The sequence below is a fragment of the Camellia sinensis genome, chromosome 2, assembly GCF_055761805.1.
Source record: "Camellia sinensis isolate YWXY chromosome 2, ASM5576180v1, whole genome shotgun sequence".
Taxonomy (NCBI): domain Eukaryota; kingdom Viridiplantae; phylum Streptophyta; class Magnoliopsida; order Ericales; family Theaceae; genus Camellia; species Camellia sinensis.
Window position 1 is genome coordinate 214,132,385 of NC_138962.1, and position 16,341 is coordinate 214,148,725.

The 16,341-nt window shown below is 38.0% G+C and overlaps 1 protein-coding gene across 1 annotated transcript; it reads right to left on the reverse strand.

The window, feature by feature from the left end:
• Positions 1-10,106: 10,106 nt before the first annotated feature.
• LOC145819417 (uncharacterized) lies at positions 10,107-11,447 on the reverse strand. The gene is made up of 2 exons (XM_082913410.1): positions 10,717-11,447; positions 10,107-10,614 (listed from the first exon to the last, which is right to left on the reverse strand). Exons 1-2 carry the CDS (start codon positions 11,445-11,447, stop codon positions 10,107-10,109), a joined length of 1,239 nt encoding a protein of 412 aa, XP_082769536.1.
• Between the last annotated feature and the right edge of the window lie 4,894 nt (positions 11,448-16,341).

A 16,341-nucleotide genomic window follows, 5' to 3' on the forward strand; every position in this document is an offset into this window, starting at 1 on the left:
GGCTTAAAGCATGATGCATGTTAAGGCAAATCATGGGATTACAAGACAAGTACATGAAGCATGCATGGTATGTCTAAACCAACTTAAAATAGTGCTATATCATGGCAAAACAAAGCTTAATATATACTGAAATGAAGCTAAAACAAGCTAAGCATACAACCTACCAACATAAGCCATTTATGCAAGCTTTCAAGACAACAAGGAGAGAGGATGACCCTCTCCTATTTAAGACACCAAAACCACCTTTCTACCACTAAAAATCCTCTAGATTTCAGTGGTGGAAAGGTCATGCAAAGCTCAAAGCAAGGGCCAAAAGGGATGGCCTAAAACAAGGCCTAACAAGGCCTTAAAGGGGGTAAACAACCCCAAACCTCAAAATGACCTTAAACAAAGTTCAAAAGCAAGTAAAAATTGAACTTTTATCAGTTAATAGCTAAGCTTAAAGCAATAAGCAAGACGGGCTAAAATCCTAAGCAAGAAAGGGATATCTAAAGCAAGAATGCTCACCCTTGAAGAACACCTTCAAGAACACAACACCAGCACCTTTCTCTGATCAAAACCACTCCAAGAACCCTAACAACAACTCCTTAGAACCTCATCAACCAAGGATAGTGTAATGCTAGGTGTTTGTGTGCAATAATGTGAACAAAACTCACTTTAGGTCACAAATACACACGCAAATGATAGAGATAGGGAGACATAGAGGTAGAGAGAGATACAACTTTCTAACCCTAATTTCCAGAACCCCTGAGAAGGGAGGAGGGCCTCCCCTCTTATAGAAATCCAATTTGCAAAGCTTCTTGGAGAAGTTAAGCAAAGGGCAAATCCCTCTATACACGTGTATGAAGGGGGTTAATTGTGGATGCCAGCTGGCATAAAATATCTACATAAAGTAGATAAACAGGGTTCGGCCAGCAAAAATGGCCAATCGACCAACACAATGGCCGGCTGACCAAATAAGGTGCCGATCGGCCAAAACTTTTGACCAATAGTAGGAAAACAGGGCCGGTGGGCTCAATCCTTGGCCGGTGGGTTGAGGGGATGGCAAACAAGCCACCCTCTTCTCTCAGAAGCAAAACACAAGTGTTTGGTCCATAACCAAACACAAAACAGGCAAGTTGAGAGATCCTGAGGCACGGCACGCGGCCGAGGCCTCCGGGAACTCAAAACGAACACGAGCATGGATGATCATCGAGTGTTCTAACGATGACATCCAAGTCTTGAGGACGGTCAAAAATGGGGTGTCTACATATGCCGTTGACAATGAACCTCCGTAGAGATTAAGCCATGAAGCATAGATCTCGAGTTCATGTTTTAAATAATCGTCAACCGATTGAAACTACTCTCAAATGAAAGAAATGAATGGTAAGTTGATTACTAAAATGAGGCTCTTAACATGGAAATTAAGTAGTAATCAAAAGCTATCAACTCGAATGACTCGGTATCTAAGGCCTAAACAACCGAAGCCATGAGAACTTACAACACAACAAGCTAAGTATTCAAAGCATAAGCTATTTAAATAAATTAAAATAGCCCTTAAATAGTCTTTAAAGTGAAAAAAATAGTAGCTAAAACCAAGAGAAGATAAGTAAAAAGATTATAGAAAAAGCTATGGAACAAAGCCCATGGAGGGGTGGCTAACCCCTTTGCTTTTTACAATTTTAAATCACATATTGTAGCCTTAAAACGTCCAAGAATAATGGCTAGAAGTGTGTTTAAAGAGCACAAAAAGATAGACAAAAGCAATAGAAATAACACTAGTGAGCAAAATCAAGGAGAGGTGGCTAACCCCTCCACTTTTGAGACCTTTAAACCATGTTTTTCAGCCTCTTTAAACTCTGAAAATCAGCATGTAAACCAAAGAAAAGAGTGGGAAAACAAGGGATATGAGCTATGGGATAAGTTACAAGAAAGGTTGTTAAACCTCTCTACCTTTGGTAGCCCTTTAACCCCAAGTTCCAGCATTTGGAATGGCTCCAAAACAGTGTATAAACACAAGAAAAAGATGGAAATGAAAGCAAGAAAAAAGGTGACAAACTTATACCGCTTGAAGAGAGAAAGCTTTGGTTAATGAACAAACTTGATTCCAAACACCCTCAAGTTTATGAAACTTAGTTTGAAATCTCAACAAAAAGCTCCAAGAACTAGCTCCAATGGTGTATGTATTGTGTATGTATAACTAAAGAAGGTTTGAGGGTCAAAGGAGGAAGGAAGATGGAAGGAGGTCTATTTAGCTTTTCAAAGCTTTTGGAAAATTTTCTAACCTTGAATTCTGAAGGAAGAGGTTCTATTTATAGAGTTTGAGCCAAAAAGGTCCAAAATATTTTCAAACAAAGATATTTGTTCAATTCTCACTAGCTGTCTGTCTGGCGCCATTGAGACCTGACCGGGCCTAAAAACCCACGGCCGGGCCTCAATAATGCACGGTCGGCCTAAAAATACAAGGCAAGGTCTAAAAAAACACTGTGGAAATTTTTTTATTGAGGCCTGACCGGGCCTCAATGAGGCACGGCCGGTTCTCAATGGACCCAGCTGGGTCTCAATGACTGCACTTCAGGCTCGATTTCAAACGGGCATATTTCCCTCATCCAGACTCAGTTTTAGGTATTTTTGAGTCTAAATTGAATCCCTAAAAGTCTACATTCCAATGGTGGTAGACTCACATCTAAATTCTAAGTGTGCAAAGAGATATGCCTATTTTAATAAATGTTGCTTATTTCTATCTTAATTGAATCGATGCCTAACTTCTCCGAACTAGTTTTCTTCCCTCTCCTCCTATTTTCTTCAACTCTAAACCTATAAATAAGATGTTTTAAAAGATTTTTCAAAGAGTTCACCACCCTTTCATGTATCGCCACTTTGTCCTTACTCAGTTTACCAAAAAGTGCAATGTTTTAAACGAAATGCGAGCCTCGGAACATCGTAGAAACATTTAAAAAAATATTTCAAAAAAGAGGGTTTTAAGGTCTAAAATAGTTTGACCAAAATGGGGTGCAAGGTTTGGGATTAGAGCTTGAATCCAAATTTCTTCGCTAAGAACTCAAAAGATTGCACAGTGTAACTTTCATAATCGAGTGTTTGGAATAAAGCGCCCAAGCCTTAAGGGCGATCACAAATGGGGTGTCTACACTACCTTTTTCAGGTTTATTTTTTTAAGTATTTATATAGAAGTAAAAAAATGTCGTTAGGAATAAATTTTTCCTGTACATTATTTTTAAATTTTGAATAAACGTAACCATAAAATAATTGATTGAAAATAATTGATTGAAGATATTTAAAAATCACAATTCACATACGTACAAATAGTTGTAAACACAACCCGTGCTCTACACAAGTGGAACACTAGTTTTTCATAAACTATAACAAAAGTATATATACATCTAAAAAACACATTTCAATAACTAAGAGATGGTTTGGGAAGTGACTATTTTAATTGACTTTTTAATTTTTTGCAAAAAAAAATATAGAAAAATAGAGAGTGATGTGACAACTTAATTTTTAAATAGAATTGAAATTAAAGATTGTAAAAATATAATTATTGACTTTAAATATACATATATAAAATGAATAAATTATACAAAAATATTTTATAATCTATTTAGCAGAACAAATAAATCAAAACTCATAATTTTTTTAATCAAATGAATAATCAAAAAAATATAGTCATAGTCACAAAGTCTAGTAACTCAAATCAGCACTACACATCTTAAAAATAACTCAAAATTCCAAGTATGATAAATATTTAAAGGGTCGAACTGTCTTCAGTCTAGATTTGGGATAATTCGGTCTAGTTCAGCCTATTGGGCCTACTTTTGGGCCCCTTTCCGATAATCAAAATTATTCATATTTTAGAGTTTGTTGAGTACATTATTCTTGTAAAAAACCGCATCGATTGGATAACGGATACTATGTATTCAGGTCACTTTTGTCTAAAAAAAAATAGATGGTTAGAAAATTAACTGTTCATAAAAAAGTGATCCGAATACAAAATATCCGTTATCTAATCATCATTTTTTACAAAGATAATCTATTCAACAAATTTTAAAATATGAACAATTCGAATTATCAAAAAATAATCTAAAAATAAGTCCAATAAATCAAACTGGATCCTCTTGTCTAGATGGTTGACTGGAGGCAAGCCCCAGCCATAATGAAAAACTTGGACACACTTGTATCTATCTTCGCATTGAAGTCAACAGTAATTTGTTCGTTAGCATAGAAGTTGAAGGAAGCATCTAAAGACTAATCCTTGAAAGAAGGCAAAAATGAGATCGAAAAATTAAATGAAATTGTAGGGAGGATACTTTTTCAAGTAAAAAAGAAACAATGAAAAATATGTTTGAGAGATTTTCTTAGGCCTCGTATGGAAACAGGTTATTTTAGTAATTTTTTAATTTTTTTGGCTAAAATATGAAATAAAAAAAATTAGTATATTTAGTATAGCGATCTCGGTTGTCCCTTTACTGTTCTGTTATATTCCGGACTCAGTTCCGTGAAGTTGGTAGTGGTATATATCTTGTTGTCGTCCTTTAATTCCACTTGATTGAGTTTTAGGATGTTTTGAGCAGGGTTGTTACAGGTTGGTTAGGCCTTGGTTTCAAATCCTTGTTGTCCAGTTTTTAGGCGATCCGCTCGAGCGGGTCTTCTTGCGCTCGAGCGGGGATTGCACACCTCCAGTATTTTGTGTTCCTGCAAAACTTCTGCAGATGTGATTTTTACGCTCGAGCGGTAGCGCTCGAGCGGGTTTGTTGGCGCTCGAGCGGGTAATACTTTCTGGGTATAAGTTCTGGGAGGGGGAAATCTACGCTCGAACAGATTGGTTTTCGCGCTCGAGCGGATGTGCTTTATTCTTGTGTCTTGGCGCTCGAGCGGGGCCTTTTGCGCTCGAGCGGACCTAGTTTTTGTTCTTGACGCTCGAGCGTTGTGTTTTCCGCTCGAGCGAGAATGTCGTATATCAGTTGGCTGTGGGTCAATTTTAAATCACTTTTTCACTTCTCTTCTCTCTCTTACTTTTCCAAAAACACCATTGTTGAGCTTCTCACTCTAGAGCTCTACCTTCTCTCTAGGTATTGATCTAGTAGGAGTGATTTCCTCACCTTTGGCCTTTACAAAAGAGTTGTTGATCGTTGAGGGCTATCTTTTGATCCAAGAAATTCGTGGTTTGGAGCATTTTCGTTTTCTTCACCTTCTTGGTTGGGAGTCATCTTTTGAGGTAAGGATAACCTACTCCTCACTATGGGTTTTGTCTTTAAATTTTAGTATTTTGAGATGTTGGGGTTGGTTTGGTAATTTTGAGAAAGTTTGGGACTTTTGTGTAAATTTATAAAAGTTGGGGTTTTAGCTATATAAAACCTAGATGCATGTTTGGCATGGAAAAGTGAAATTAATGTTGAAACATTAATGATAATGAAACCTAAGGGTTGTAATGTTAATTATGAAAAATGTCCTAATTACATTGGTTAATTAATTCGTATAATTAATTATGAGAAGTGAGGAATTGATTTGGGAATGTATGGAAATAAATGGTGTAGTTGGATTATTTATCACTCACCTGGTTGAAATGTTGATTATATATCCATTGTTGCATTTATTTTCTGTATATGAATAACTGCCTTGGGCTATCGATGGAGGATAGTCTTGATTATTGTAGACAATGCATGATGATTAGGTAAACTGAAACTAATCACTGGAATATGTTATTGAGTATGACGGTTGAAAGAATACATTAAATTTATGTGTTGTGTGATGATGTGTATAATTATTGTTTATATGCATTGTGTTGTGTTGGAGGAGATAGGGGATGTACTCCACGGTTTAGGGGAAGATAGGGGATGGACCTCTAAACCGGATGTTGTTGGGAGAAGATAGGGGATGGACTCCATAGATAGAGCTCATATGCTTATCTAGTAATGTGTTGACAGAGCTCATATGCTTGTCTTTGGAAGTGTGATAATGCTCTTATGCATATCTATGGAAGTGATGATATAGCTTGTATGCGCCATGGTCATAAATTGAGAATTGAAAAGAATTGGAAAATGGATTGTAACATGGACTTGTATGTCATGAAACTGTAAAGTGTGATAATGGAAAGTATCAGTGTTGGCCATCTATCAACTGCTAATCTTTTAGTCATTGTTCATATTTGGTTTAGCGTATTTCTACTGGGCTGTGGCTCACCCTATATGGGAATATCATTTTCAGGTACAGGTAGCATGCCACCTCCAAGGACGTAGCTTGGGAGGCTAGAGGCGGACAGACTTTTGTTGTTTAGTTTCTTTGATGTATTACATGTATATTCAAGCCAAGGGCTTAATGTGTAAATGAGTTAGCACTCTTTTGTTGTAACCAAGTGTTAACTTGGAAAGCTGTAAGCCTTTAGGGCATTTGCTTTTGTCGTTAACATGTAATACTTTTTGGTAATGAAACTCTGATGAATAGAAGAAAGTGGAGCTTTTATATATCAATGCATATCTATATTGATGGGTTTAATGTTATTATTTCGAGGGCGTTACATTTAAAATATTTTTTTGATTTTTATGAAAATATGTGTAAAAAGTATAGTGAAAAAGCAATCTTTAACTTTTTAGTATATGTTGTTGACTTTTAATTTTTTTAGTAACTTTTTTTTTTGACTTTTAAGCTAAAATATTCACTTGCTAAACGAGGCCTTAATTTATATAGAAGTAGTGAGACATGTTTCCTATGTAGGTTGTTCATTATAGAATTTTTTTTTTTTTTGAAAATCTTATATAGTTATAGAGGTTTATTAAGTAAGTAGGTTTTTTATTTTAGGAAAAAAATTCCTTAAATCATAAATATATACTATAATTATCTTCTTGACTAAACGTTTAAATTTTAAATTTTAAACCCCTAAATCATTTGTGTATATTGATAAATGTTATTAAAATTTTAAATTTTATTTTATAGTAGCCAATGGATTTTTTCTTTTTAAAAAAAATTTAGAAGTCAACAAATTTAGTTTGAGCCTTTAGATCTCTCACAATTCTTGTTGTTAAATTGTCACTTTAGTAAGTTTGTTTGGAAAGTGGGTTGACTTTTTAGCTTTTGACTATTTTAGCCTAGGGTTAAAAAGCCTCATTTGGAAATGACTTTTTATTTTTTTTAACTTTTTGTAAGAGAAAGAATGTAATGATTATGGGTTTGATGTGATGTTTTGTCTTATTGGGTTAAAAAATCTATTTTATCTTTTTGTGACTAAAATAGTCCCAAACCCAACTCGACCTTTCTTCCCAAACGAGGGCATTGATATAAATAATTAGATCATTGTTTAGTAATATTTAGAATAACTATTATATATGTTAAAGAATCAATAATATTTAAATTCTAAGTTACAATTAATTATTTTCAAAATGCGTATGTATGAATGTATCAAAATCATACATTAATGTAATCTTAGGGAAGCGCTCTAGCATTAAACTATTTTATGTTTTTTCAAGTGTAGAAGATAAGCATCAATTGGAGCAATTGTTATTCATGGTTTTCTCTAGCATTAAAAATATTAGTTGTCTTTGTTGTGTTTAGGAGGTAGAAAACAATCAGACACACGCACACAAGCAAGAACACGCAAAGATTTTTGTGGTTCGGCAAATTGCCTATGTCCACGGGCAAGAGATTTCACTATATGGAGAGAAATACAAAATTACAACAATGGGGAGGAGGAGACACTACTCTTACTTAATTCACACTCACTCACTCAATTGCTTACATTCTGCTTACACTCTCTGATTTCACCACATCAAACTCCTCCCATGCACTACCCATTTATAGATGCAATGAGAGAGTCAAAGTCTTCAACAAGCCACTGATAGCATTTGTGGGTGTTGATTTCTGACCACACAACCCAACAGGGAACTTAGCTGGAGAGCACTGGCAGAACAGATTAAGCCCGAACAACCTGCCACAGAAAGATAAGAATGCGACAGTGGTTCGTCCACATGGGGACACTCCGACGCTCAAGTTAGTAATCAAATATCTCCCGAAGATAGTAAATTGTGCTTAACTCACAAGAAAGAACTTACTGTTCATAGTATATCACAAATAAAAGCATACCTTAGACCTACGAGGGTGCCTTACTTTTATAATGATCAGTGACCTGATCCCTGTAGAAGCCTCACTTTAGTGGACTCAGGCTCAATGCCTATCCTAGACTCTCAACTAGATAGGGATAAGCTTCCTAAGAGCTTTATCTTTATCCAGACTAAGATCCTCTCCTGTTCTAGGACTCTTGCCCCTTATTTGCTTATCTCAGATTCCGGTGTCTCTGTAGATAACCTCGGCCTAACCAAGAACACCTCAGCATCAGGACCAGGCCACGTGGCACCTCGGCTAACACTTTGATGTTACCTTGGCCACATGCTTTCATTCATAAAATATGTCCCCACAACTGCCCCTTAGGTTCTATTGCCTCGACAATCTGAGGTGATGAAACCTACACCGTTCGTCCATATTTTATGTCGGCTAAGAATTCACTTATCCTTCTGACAGAGATCATGGCTCGTTGGCTTCATATAACTAGGGCTCAACTGTCCATCTTTATCAATGGCCAAGAACCAAGAGCCAAGTTCTTTAAGTTCCTTAACTAAGATCGCTCCTTTAACAGATGTTTTTGCTTTATTAAATCAAGAACTCCAAGAGTTTTGTCTGCGCATGAGCTGTCACGCATGGTTTTTCTCAACTATTTCCGCCACGAGTCTTTTTCGCATTGGTTCGTACTTGACACGCACTATCAGGTCGCGTTGCTTCTGTGCACGCCGCCTGACAGACACGTCGTCCAAGGCATATCATTATGGTTTGCTGCCTTTTCATATTTTTGACAAAACTTCTCATTCTCTCAGCGTCTCTTCACTTTTGAGAATTCAATTTGCCTTCAAATTTTCTCTTTCTAACTCTTCTCTCCTAAGCTCTCATTTTCGTGCTTCTAAGCTCCTGCAACTGCTCCGATCATCTCCTCTGGCGAGCATTTCGTCGTTTGGTTCTGATTATTCATGCTATCTGACTTTGGTGAGACTCATTCCGGCGTCCCTTCCGTCGGCTTCACTCGGTAAGTCCTAAGTTTCTTCTTTCTACTTCCTGGTCATGTTCTTTAACATATCTTCCTTTTAAGTTTTGCCATGTGCTCCACTCCGTATCTGTTGCTGTGGAAGTTATATTTGTTTTCGTAATTGTACTTTGTTTAGCATAAGTCATTCTCTGTTCTTGAATCTGTCTTGTTCCTCAAAGTTTCATCATTGCATTTGCTTATGATTTGCACACATTATTTTCACACACTCACACAGCGTTTGTAATTCTTCATGTTCTTGGATTTTGTCAGTCTTTGATGCTTCTTGACTCTGAATCACATTCTTTTCCTGTTCCTCTTGATTGTTTTCAGATCTTTAGTCTTTGATTCTTGATTCTGTAGTTCTAGGTTTGGGAATTGCTAGAAATCACATACTTAGGAGAAACTGAAACAAATCTCTCCTTGAATTTTCAAACACCCTTGTCCTTAATACCTGTTTAAGGTTTAGCCGAGGTTCGCTTAACCTTTCTCTTGAGATCTTCCACCAGACACCTTAAGTCTGGCTGGAGAGAAAGACTCTATCATGCCGGTTGGGGACTCCATACCCTTTCCTGTTGTAGCATTCATCGAGTGTGGACTTTGGCTTCCCTTAGACATCCTTTTTAGGGATATCCTTCACTGCTACAAACTTAACCCTATACAGCTAGCCATCAATTCCAATAGGGTTATTAATGGTATAATTGTTCTAGCCCGCCGAGAAATCGATAGGATAATATTAGCCGACATCCAATTTTGTTACACCATATGTGTCCTAAAGTCAAAGATAGTAAATTGTGCTTAACTCACAAGAAAGAACTTACTGCTCACAGCATATCACAAATAAAAGCATACCTTAGACTCATGAGGGTGCCTTACTTTTATAATGATCAGTGACCTGATCCCTGTAGAAGCCTCACTTCAGTGGACTCAGGCTCAATGCCTATTTTGGACCCTTAACTAGATAGGGATAAACTCCTTAAGAGCTTTATCTTTATCCAGACTGAGATCCTCTCTTGTTCTAGGACTCTTTGCCCCTTATCTACTTATCTTAGATTTTGGTATCTCCGCAGAAAACTTCTTTGAAGACTTTCAACTCAGAAAATAAATCTCTCCCATCAACATCCATAAGTCCATCATGTTTCAAAAAGTCTTCAAGATTAGCACAATAAGTCTTCAAGCACTCATCATTGGTAGAATTTAACTTCTTCAAATCAAACAAAAATCCAAAAGTTTCTTCATATATTTGAAATTGTTCAAATCTACTCTTAAGTGAAGAAAAAGCTAAATCTATTTTATATATGAAGTAATTAACTCTAAAGAATTCTTCAGCTGATTGTGCAACCTCTTCACTAACATTCTCATCAAAATGTTTCTTTCTATGAATGACACGCCTTTCACGAAATGTAGGTTCAATCTCCATTTCAATTGCAACTTCTTTAGCTTCAATCATGGCCTCCAAAAATCGAGTTTCTCTATACTTTTCAAGAAATGTAATGAGTCCTTTTAATTGATGTATAGCAACATCAATATGCATGTCTTCAGCTTGAAATGTCTTGCTAACAAAATTGACAGCAAACAACAGATTGTGCCAGATAATCATGCCAAGCAAAAACTCAAAGTTCTCAATTTCAGATGTAACTAAGGATTAAGCTTCACACTTTGTACTGGGCTCATCAAATTCTTTTTCCAACTGAATTAAAGCATCTCTAATTTGTGGAGCTTGGTACCGCATAGCTTTAACACTTTCAATGCGACTTTCCCAACGAGTTTGTGATAATGGCTTAAGTGTGAGACCTTCCACATTGTCTTTGAAATTTTTCCACCTTTTTGTAGAAGATGAAAACAACACATAAATGCGTTGTACCACTCTAAAGAAATAGATAGCTTTGGAACAAGAGGTAGCCATATCACAAAGGGCAAGATTAAGACTATGACACCCACATGGCGTGTAGAATGCTCTTGGATTTATTTCAAGTACTCTTTTTTGTATACCTTTGTGTCTCCTTTTCATATTAGAGCCATTATCATATCCTTGCCCTCTTATATCACCAATATGAAGTTGGAGTGTGTGCAATGCCTCTCTAAGTACATTAAAAAGTCCCAACCCTAATGTATCATCCACCTTCAAAAATTCTAAAAAGAATTCTTCTACCTTTACCGGACTAGTTGAAACATCTACACATCTTATCACAAGAGACATTTGTTCTACATGACTAACATCTAGAGTATAATCAAGAATAATTGAAAAATATTTTGCTTCTTTAATGTTTGCCACAATCGTACTCTTAATCTCACTCGCTAACATCTGTATCAATTCATTTTGGATTTTGTGACCAAGATAATGGTAATGAATTTCACTCCTTTGAATACGTTGAATGTGCTCTTGCATTACTAGATCAAATTTGGCAAGCATTTCAATTAAGTTTAAAAATATTCCATTTCTTTCTTGATAAATCTTCTCAGACTCTGAATCACATTCTTTTCCTGTTCCTCTTGATTGTTTTCAGATCTTTAGTCTTTGATTCTTGCTTCTGTAGTTCTAGGTTTGGGAATTGCTAGAAATCACATACTTAGGAGAAACTGAAACAAGTCTCTCTTTGATTTTTCAAAAACCGTTGTCCTTAATACCTGCTTAAGATTTAGTCAAGGTTTGCTCAACCTTTCTCCTGAGATCTTCCACCAGACACCTTAAGACGATATCATGGGCATGTTTAGGTATATGGTAGACACCCCTGCCAAGCTGGAGTACTTTAGGCAAGAGTTTTCCATTCTAGCTGACATTCATATTAGGTTGGCTGGAGAGAAATACTCTATCATGCCAGTTGGGGACTCCATGCCCTTTCCTGTTGTAGCATTCATTGAGTGTGGACTTCGGCTTCCCTTAGACATCCTTTTTAGGGAAATCCTTCACTGCTATAAACTTAACCCTATGCAGCTAGCCATCAATTCCTATAGGGTTATTAATGGTATAATTGCTCTAGCCCACCGAGAAAATGCTAGGATAATATTAGCCGACATCCAATTTTGTTACACCATATGTGTCCTAAAGTCAAAGATAGTAAATTGTGCTTAACTCACAAGAAAGAACTTACTGCTCACAGCATATCACAAATAAAAGCATACCTTAGACTCACAAGGGTGCCTTACTTTTATAATGATCAATGACCTGATCCCTGTAGAAGCCTCACTTCAGTGGACTCAGGCTCAATGCCTATTTTGGACCCTTAACTAGATAGGGTTAAACTCCCTAAGAGCTTTATCTTTATCCAGACTGAGATCCTCGCTTATTCTAGGACTCTTTGCCCCTTATCTACTTATCTTAGATTCTGGTATCTCCGCAGATAACCTCGGCCTAACCGAGATCACCTCGGCATTAGGACCAGGCCACGTGGCACCTCGGCTGACACTTCGGCGTTACTTTGGCCACGTGCTGTCATTCATAAAATATGTCCTCACAACATTTATGGTAGCCACCAACAAGATCTGAAGATCAGCCACCCTACCATGAGTAGCTCGACCGAATCTGTGGTCCAAATCTTCAGCTTCTTCATTTGTCTTCAATCAGTAATTATTGTTGACAAAGTGAATCAGAGCCAAATCTTCAACAAATCTCAACCTTGGCGAGGATTCTCCATCCAACATAATGATCAATCAACACTGCCATGCACTTGAAGGTGCTCAGTTCCGAGAGATGCTGACTAAGTCCAAACAGTGTTGGAATTTGATCCTAGAAACCAATTTTGTAAGCATATTGGCTGAATTATCTGTAGTACTAATCTTTTGAAGCATAATATCCCCTTTATTCACAATTTCTAGGACGAAATGTAAACGGACATCAATATGCTTGATGCGGGATGATGAACCCGGTTCTTTGCCAAACAAATGGCACTCTAATTGTCGCAGTACACCTCAACGTGTTTCTAAACAATACCCAAGTCCTTAATCAACCCATGTAGCCAAATGGCTTCCTTAAAGGCTTCTGTCACTGCCATGTATTGTAGCTCTGTAGTAGACAAAGCCATCGTTGACTGAAATGTTGACCTCTAACTCACCAGCCCTTTAGCAAGCGTAAATAAATACATTGTTGTTGACTGGCGTTTGTCCAAGTCACCAGCATAATCTGAGTCCACATATCTAACCAAATTCTATCCGAGTTGGCTGTCTCTCTTGCACATGTTGTGTATCTATCGCGCATGTTCACCTTTGTGTATCTATCACACATGTTCACTTTGTGCATCCATCGCACATGTTCACTTTGTGTATCTATCATATTTGACCTCGTATGCCTTAGGCATTGTTGTTCTTTCTCCTCGCACGCGCGACGGGTTAAACCTTCTTTGGTTAAGAGCATTTGGAACGTGTTCCAATGCTTATACCACTCATTTTCCTTTCGCGTGCAACGTGTCAGAATCTTGTTTGATACTTCGGGTGTGCCCAATAGTCACTTTTAGCCTTTCCTGCGTGAAGCACAGTGACGATTGCATATTTTTCTTACAACTTTTCTACATGAACTGTAGTTCGGTTTGTAGTTCCCATGTGTAGCGTGTTTGCTTACAAGTTTGTTGTAGCATTTCTTTGCATAACATTTGCATCTAGATGTTTCATTACAGCCTTCTTTGTATAATCATAAGTTATGTTCTGCATTGTGCATGTCACTTGCATTTTGCCCCTGCCTGCGGGCCTATCTATTTTGTTATCTTGCCTGTTTGTCTAAGTCTTTGGCCTTGTCAAAAATAGGTCGTCTCTGGGCTTTGACATTCACTCCCGTCATTTCATGACTTCCGAGTTCTGTCAAAGAGGGGCGACTATAGACACCCCATTTTTGACTAACCTCAAGACTTTGACGTCATCGGTTGTGCACTCGATGATTGCGCATGTTTGTGCTTGTTTTGAGTGCCCGAGGGTCACGGATGAGTGCTTTGTCGTTGAGCCTCTTAACTCTCTTTGTTTTGTCCTTGTTTTTGGGCCAAACCTTGTTGCCTCTTGCCTAGGGGGAGGAGAAGGCCTTGCTGGTCACTTTCCTCTCTTGTAGGCCACTTCAAGTGGTCGGCCGGCTAGGGAAAGTGGCTGGCCGGCCACCTTAACTGGCCAGCGGCCAATTTTTCTCATTTTTAGATATTTTCAGATCTTTTGAGCCAGTTGTGGCTCACTGAAACTCATCCTCCATACATATGGAGGGATCAAGCAAGCCTTTTTGCTTGCTTGCTCTATGTAAGGGGAGCTCCCTCCCCCTTTAGAGGGGTTACAAAATTTCTGAGTTGAAATCTCCCTCTCTCTCTAGAATTCTCTCTTTCTCTCTCTCTCTATTGTGTGATATTGAGTTTAAAAGTGAGTTTTCTTCATACATTTGCACTAACACACCTAGTCAAACACCTTCACCTTAGTGTTGAAGATCTTGGAGGCCTTGTTGGAGCTCCTTGGAGTGATTTTGGCTCAGAAGTTGGCTGTTTGCTTGCTGTTTTAAAGTTGTGCTTCAAGGGTGAGAATCTACCTCTTTAAGCTTTGTTTTTGTACATTGGTTTGGCCACCCTTGCATGCTATTTTTGGCCTAGCTTTCAACTACAAAAATCTCTTTTTTTAAGTGTTAAAAGTGATTGTTTGAGGCCCTGTGGGAGTTAAGGGTGTTTCACTCCCTTGTGTGCCTTATTTGCTTAAGCCTTGTGCCATCTCTTAAGGCTTTTGAGACACCCTTTGTTTGGCCTTTCTACCACTGAAACTCAGAGAAATTTTAGTGGTAGAAATCATGTTTTGAGGTCCAAAGTAAGAGGGGGTGGCCTCCCCTCTTTGCTTCTTGTTTACATGTCTTGTTGGTCTACTTATTGAGCATGTTTTTCTACCATCACTTGACTTGATCTCAGCCTACTTTTGACCTTGTTTCTGCATGTTGTAACTCTTTTTTGGCCTGGTTGAGTCACCTCATGCATGTTTCTTACACTTGTAGTGTAATTTTGCTAATTAGCCTTGTATGCTTGATGATTTAGCCCATTATTCTAGCTTATTTTGGCCACACTCCAGCATGCTTTTATCCATATTTTAGTATGCTTTAACTCTGTTTTGAGTGGTTTTAGTCATATGAGGCTTGCTTTGTATAGCTGTAGTGCAATGGACCTCACTAGCCTTGTGTTTTGATGCCTCTAGCATGCTTTGTTTGAGATGTTTGCATGCCATGACATCATTTCACACATGATTTCAGAGCATATTTCTCTGTCACACTCTCATGCATATCACTCTTTCATTGCTTCTAAGAGTTAAGCTTTATGCCTTGCTTGTTGGCCAATTGGTATGCATGATTTTCTTGCCTTGTAAACTTCAATCTCAGCATGATTCGGCCACTATTTTGGCATGTTTGAGGTCTGTTTTGATTTGGTTTAGCCCTTTGAGGCTTGCGTTGTAAGGTGGTGGCACAACCCCTTTCATTATCTTAATGAGTTTGGCTTTTGAGCATGCATTACGTGCGTTGTTTGCATTGTTTTTAATTCACTTAGCATGTTATCTCAGTGCTGAAATGTGTGCCATTGCACTCCATTGTTTCAAATTTTCATTTACTTTGAAAGTGGCCTTAAGCCCCTTGTTGGCTTGAACATGAACTTGAGGCATTCATGCCTATTGTTATTAATCCTCCCTTAAGGATTTTTACTAACCAATAGCATGATACTTTCTTCATGATCAAGGCACTCAAAGCTTAGGTCATTTTTCAAATTAGAGGACTTTTCACAATTGGACTTAACCAATTAAGGAATGGTTTGGTAATGTAAATGAGTAAACATGAATGAGCCAAGTAAAACATGCCAAGATAACATGTGTGTTGTATTGCATGTGTTTGGATCAGACGTTAATCCAAACACAAGAAATGTGAGACGTTTCGTACTCAAAGTGATGAAACGTGTCACATTCCTTGGTCGTCGCCACCCTTGAGCATGCATGATAGGGTGGAGGCACTTTGAGTCTTATGTGCGCATTCACTAAACTTGTACAAGCTTGGTTTTCGAGCCATCATGCATTGAGATGCTTGGTTGGTGGCTCGGAAGCCAAGTGCCACACATCTTTGAGCTTGAGACATGATAAGAAGGGTGGTACTACACACATTTCTAGCCAAATGCATTGCCTTGGCTCTGTTGCTCTCTGTTGCAGCAAAGGCAGGATTCTGGAAAGAGAAGTGGCCGGTCGACCACTTGCACTAGCCTGCCGACCACATGTACTGGCCGGCCGGCCAGTTTAAGTAGCCTATCGACCAGTTGAGGTGGCCGGCCGGCCACCTGAAGGAGAAGTTGTATAGCGATCCC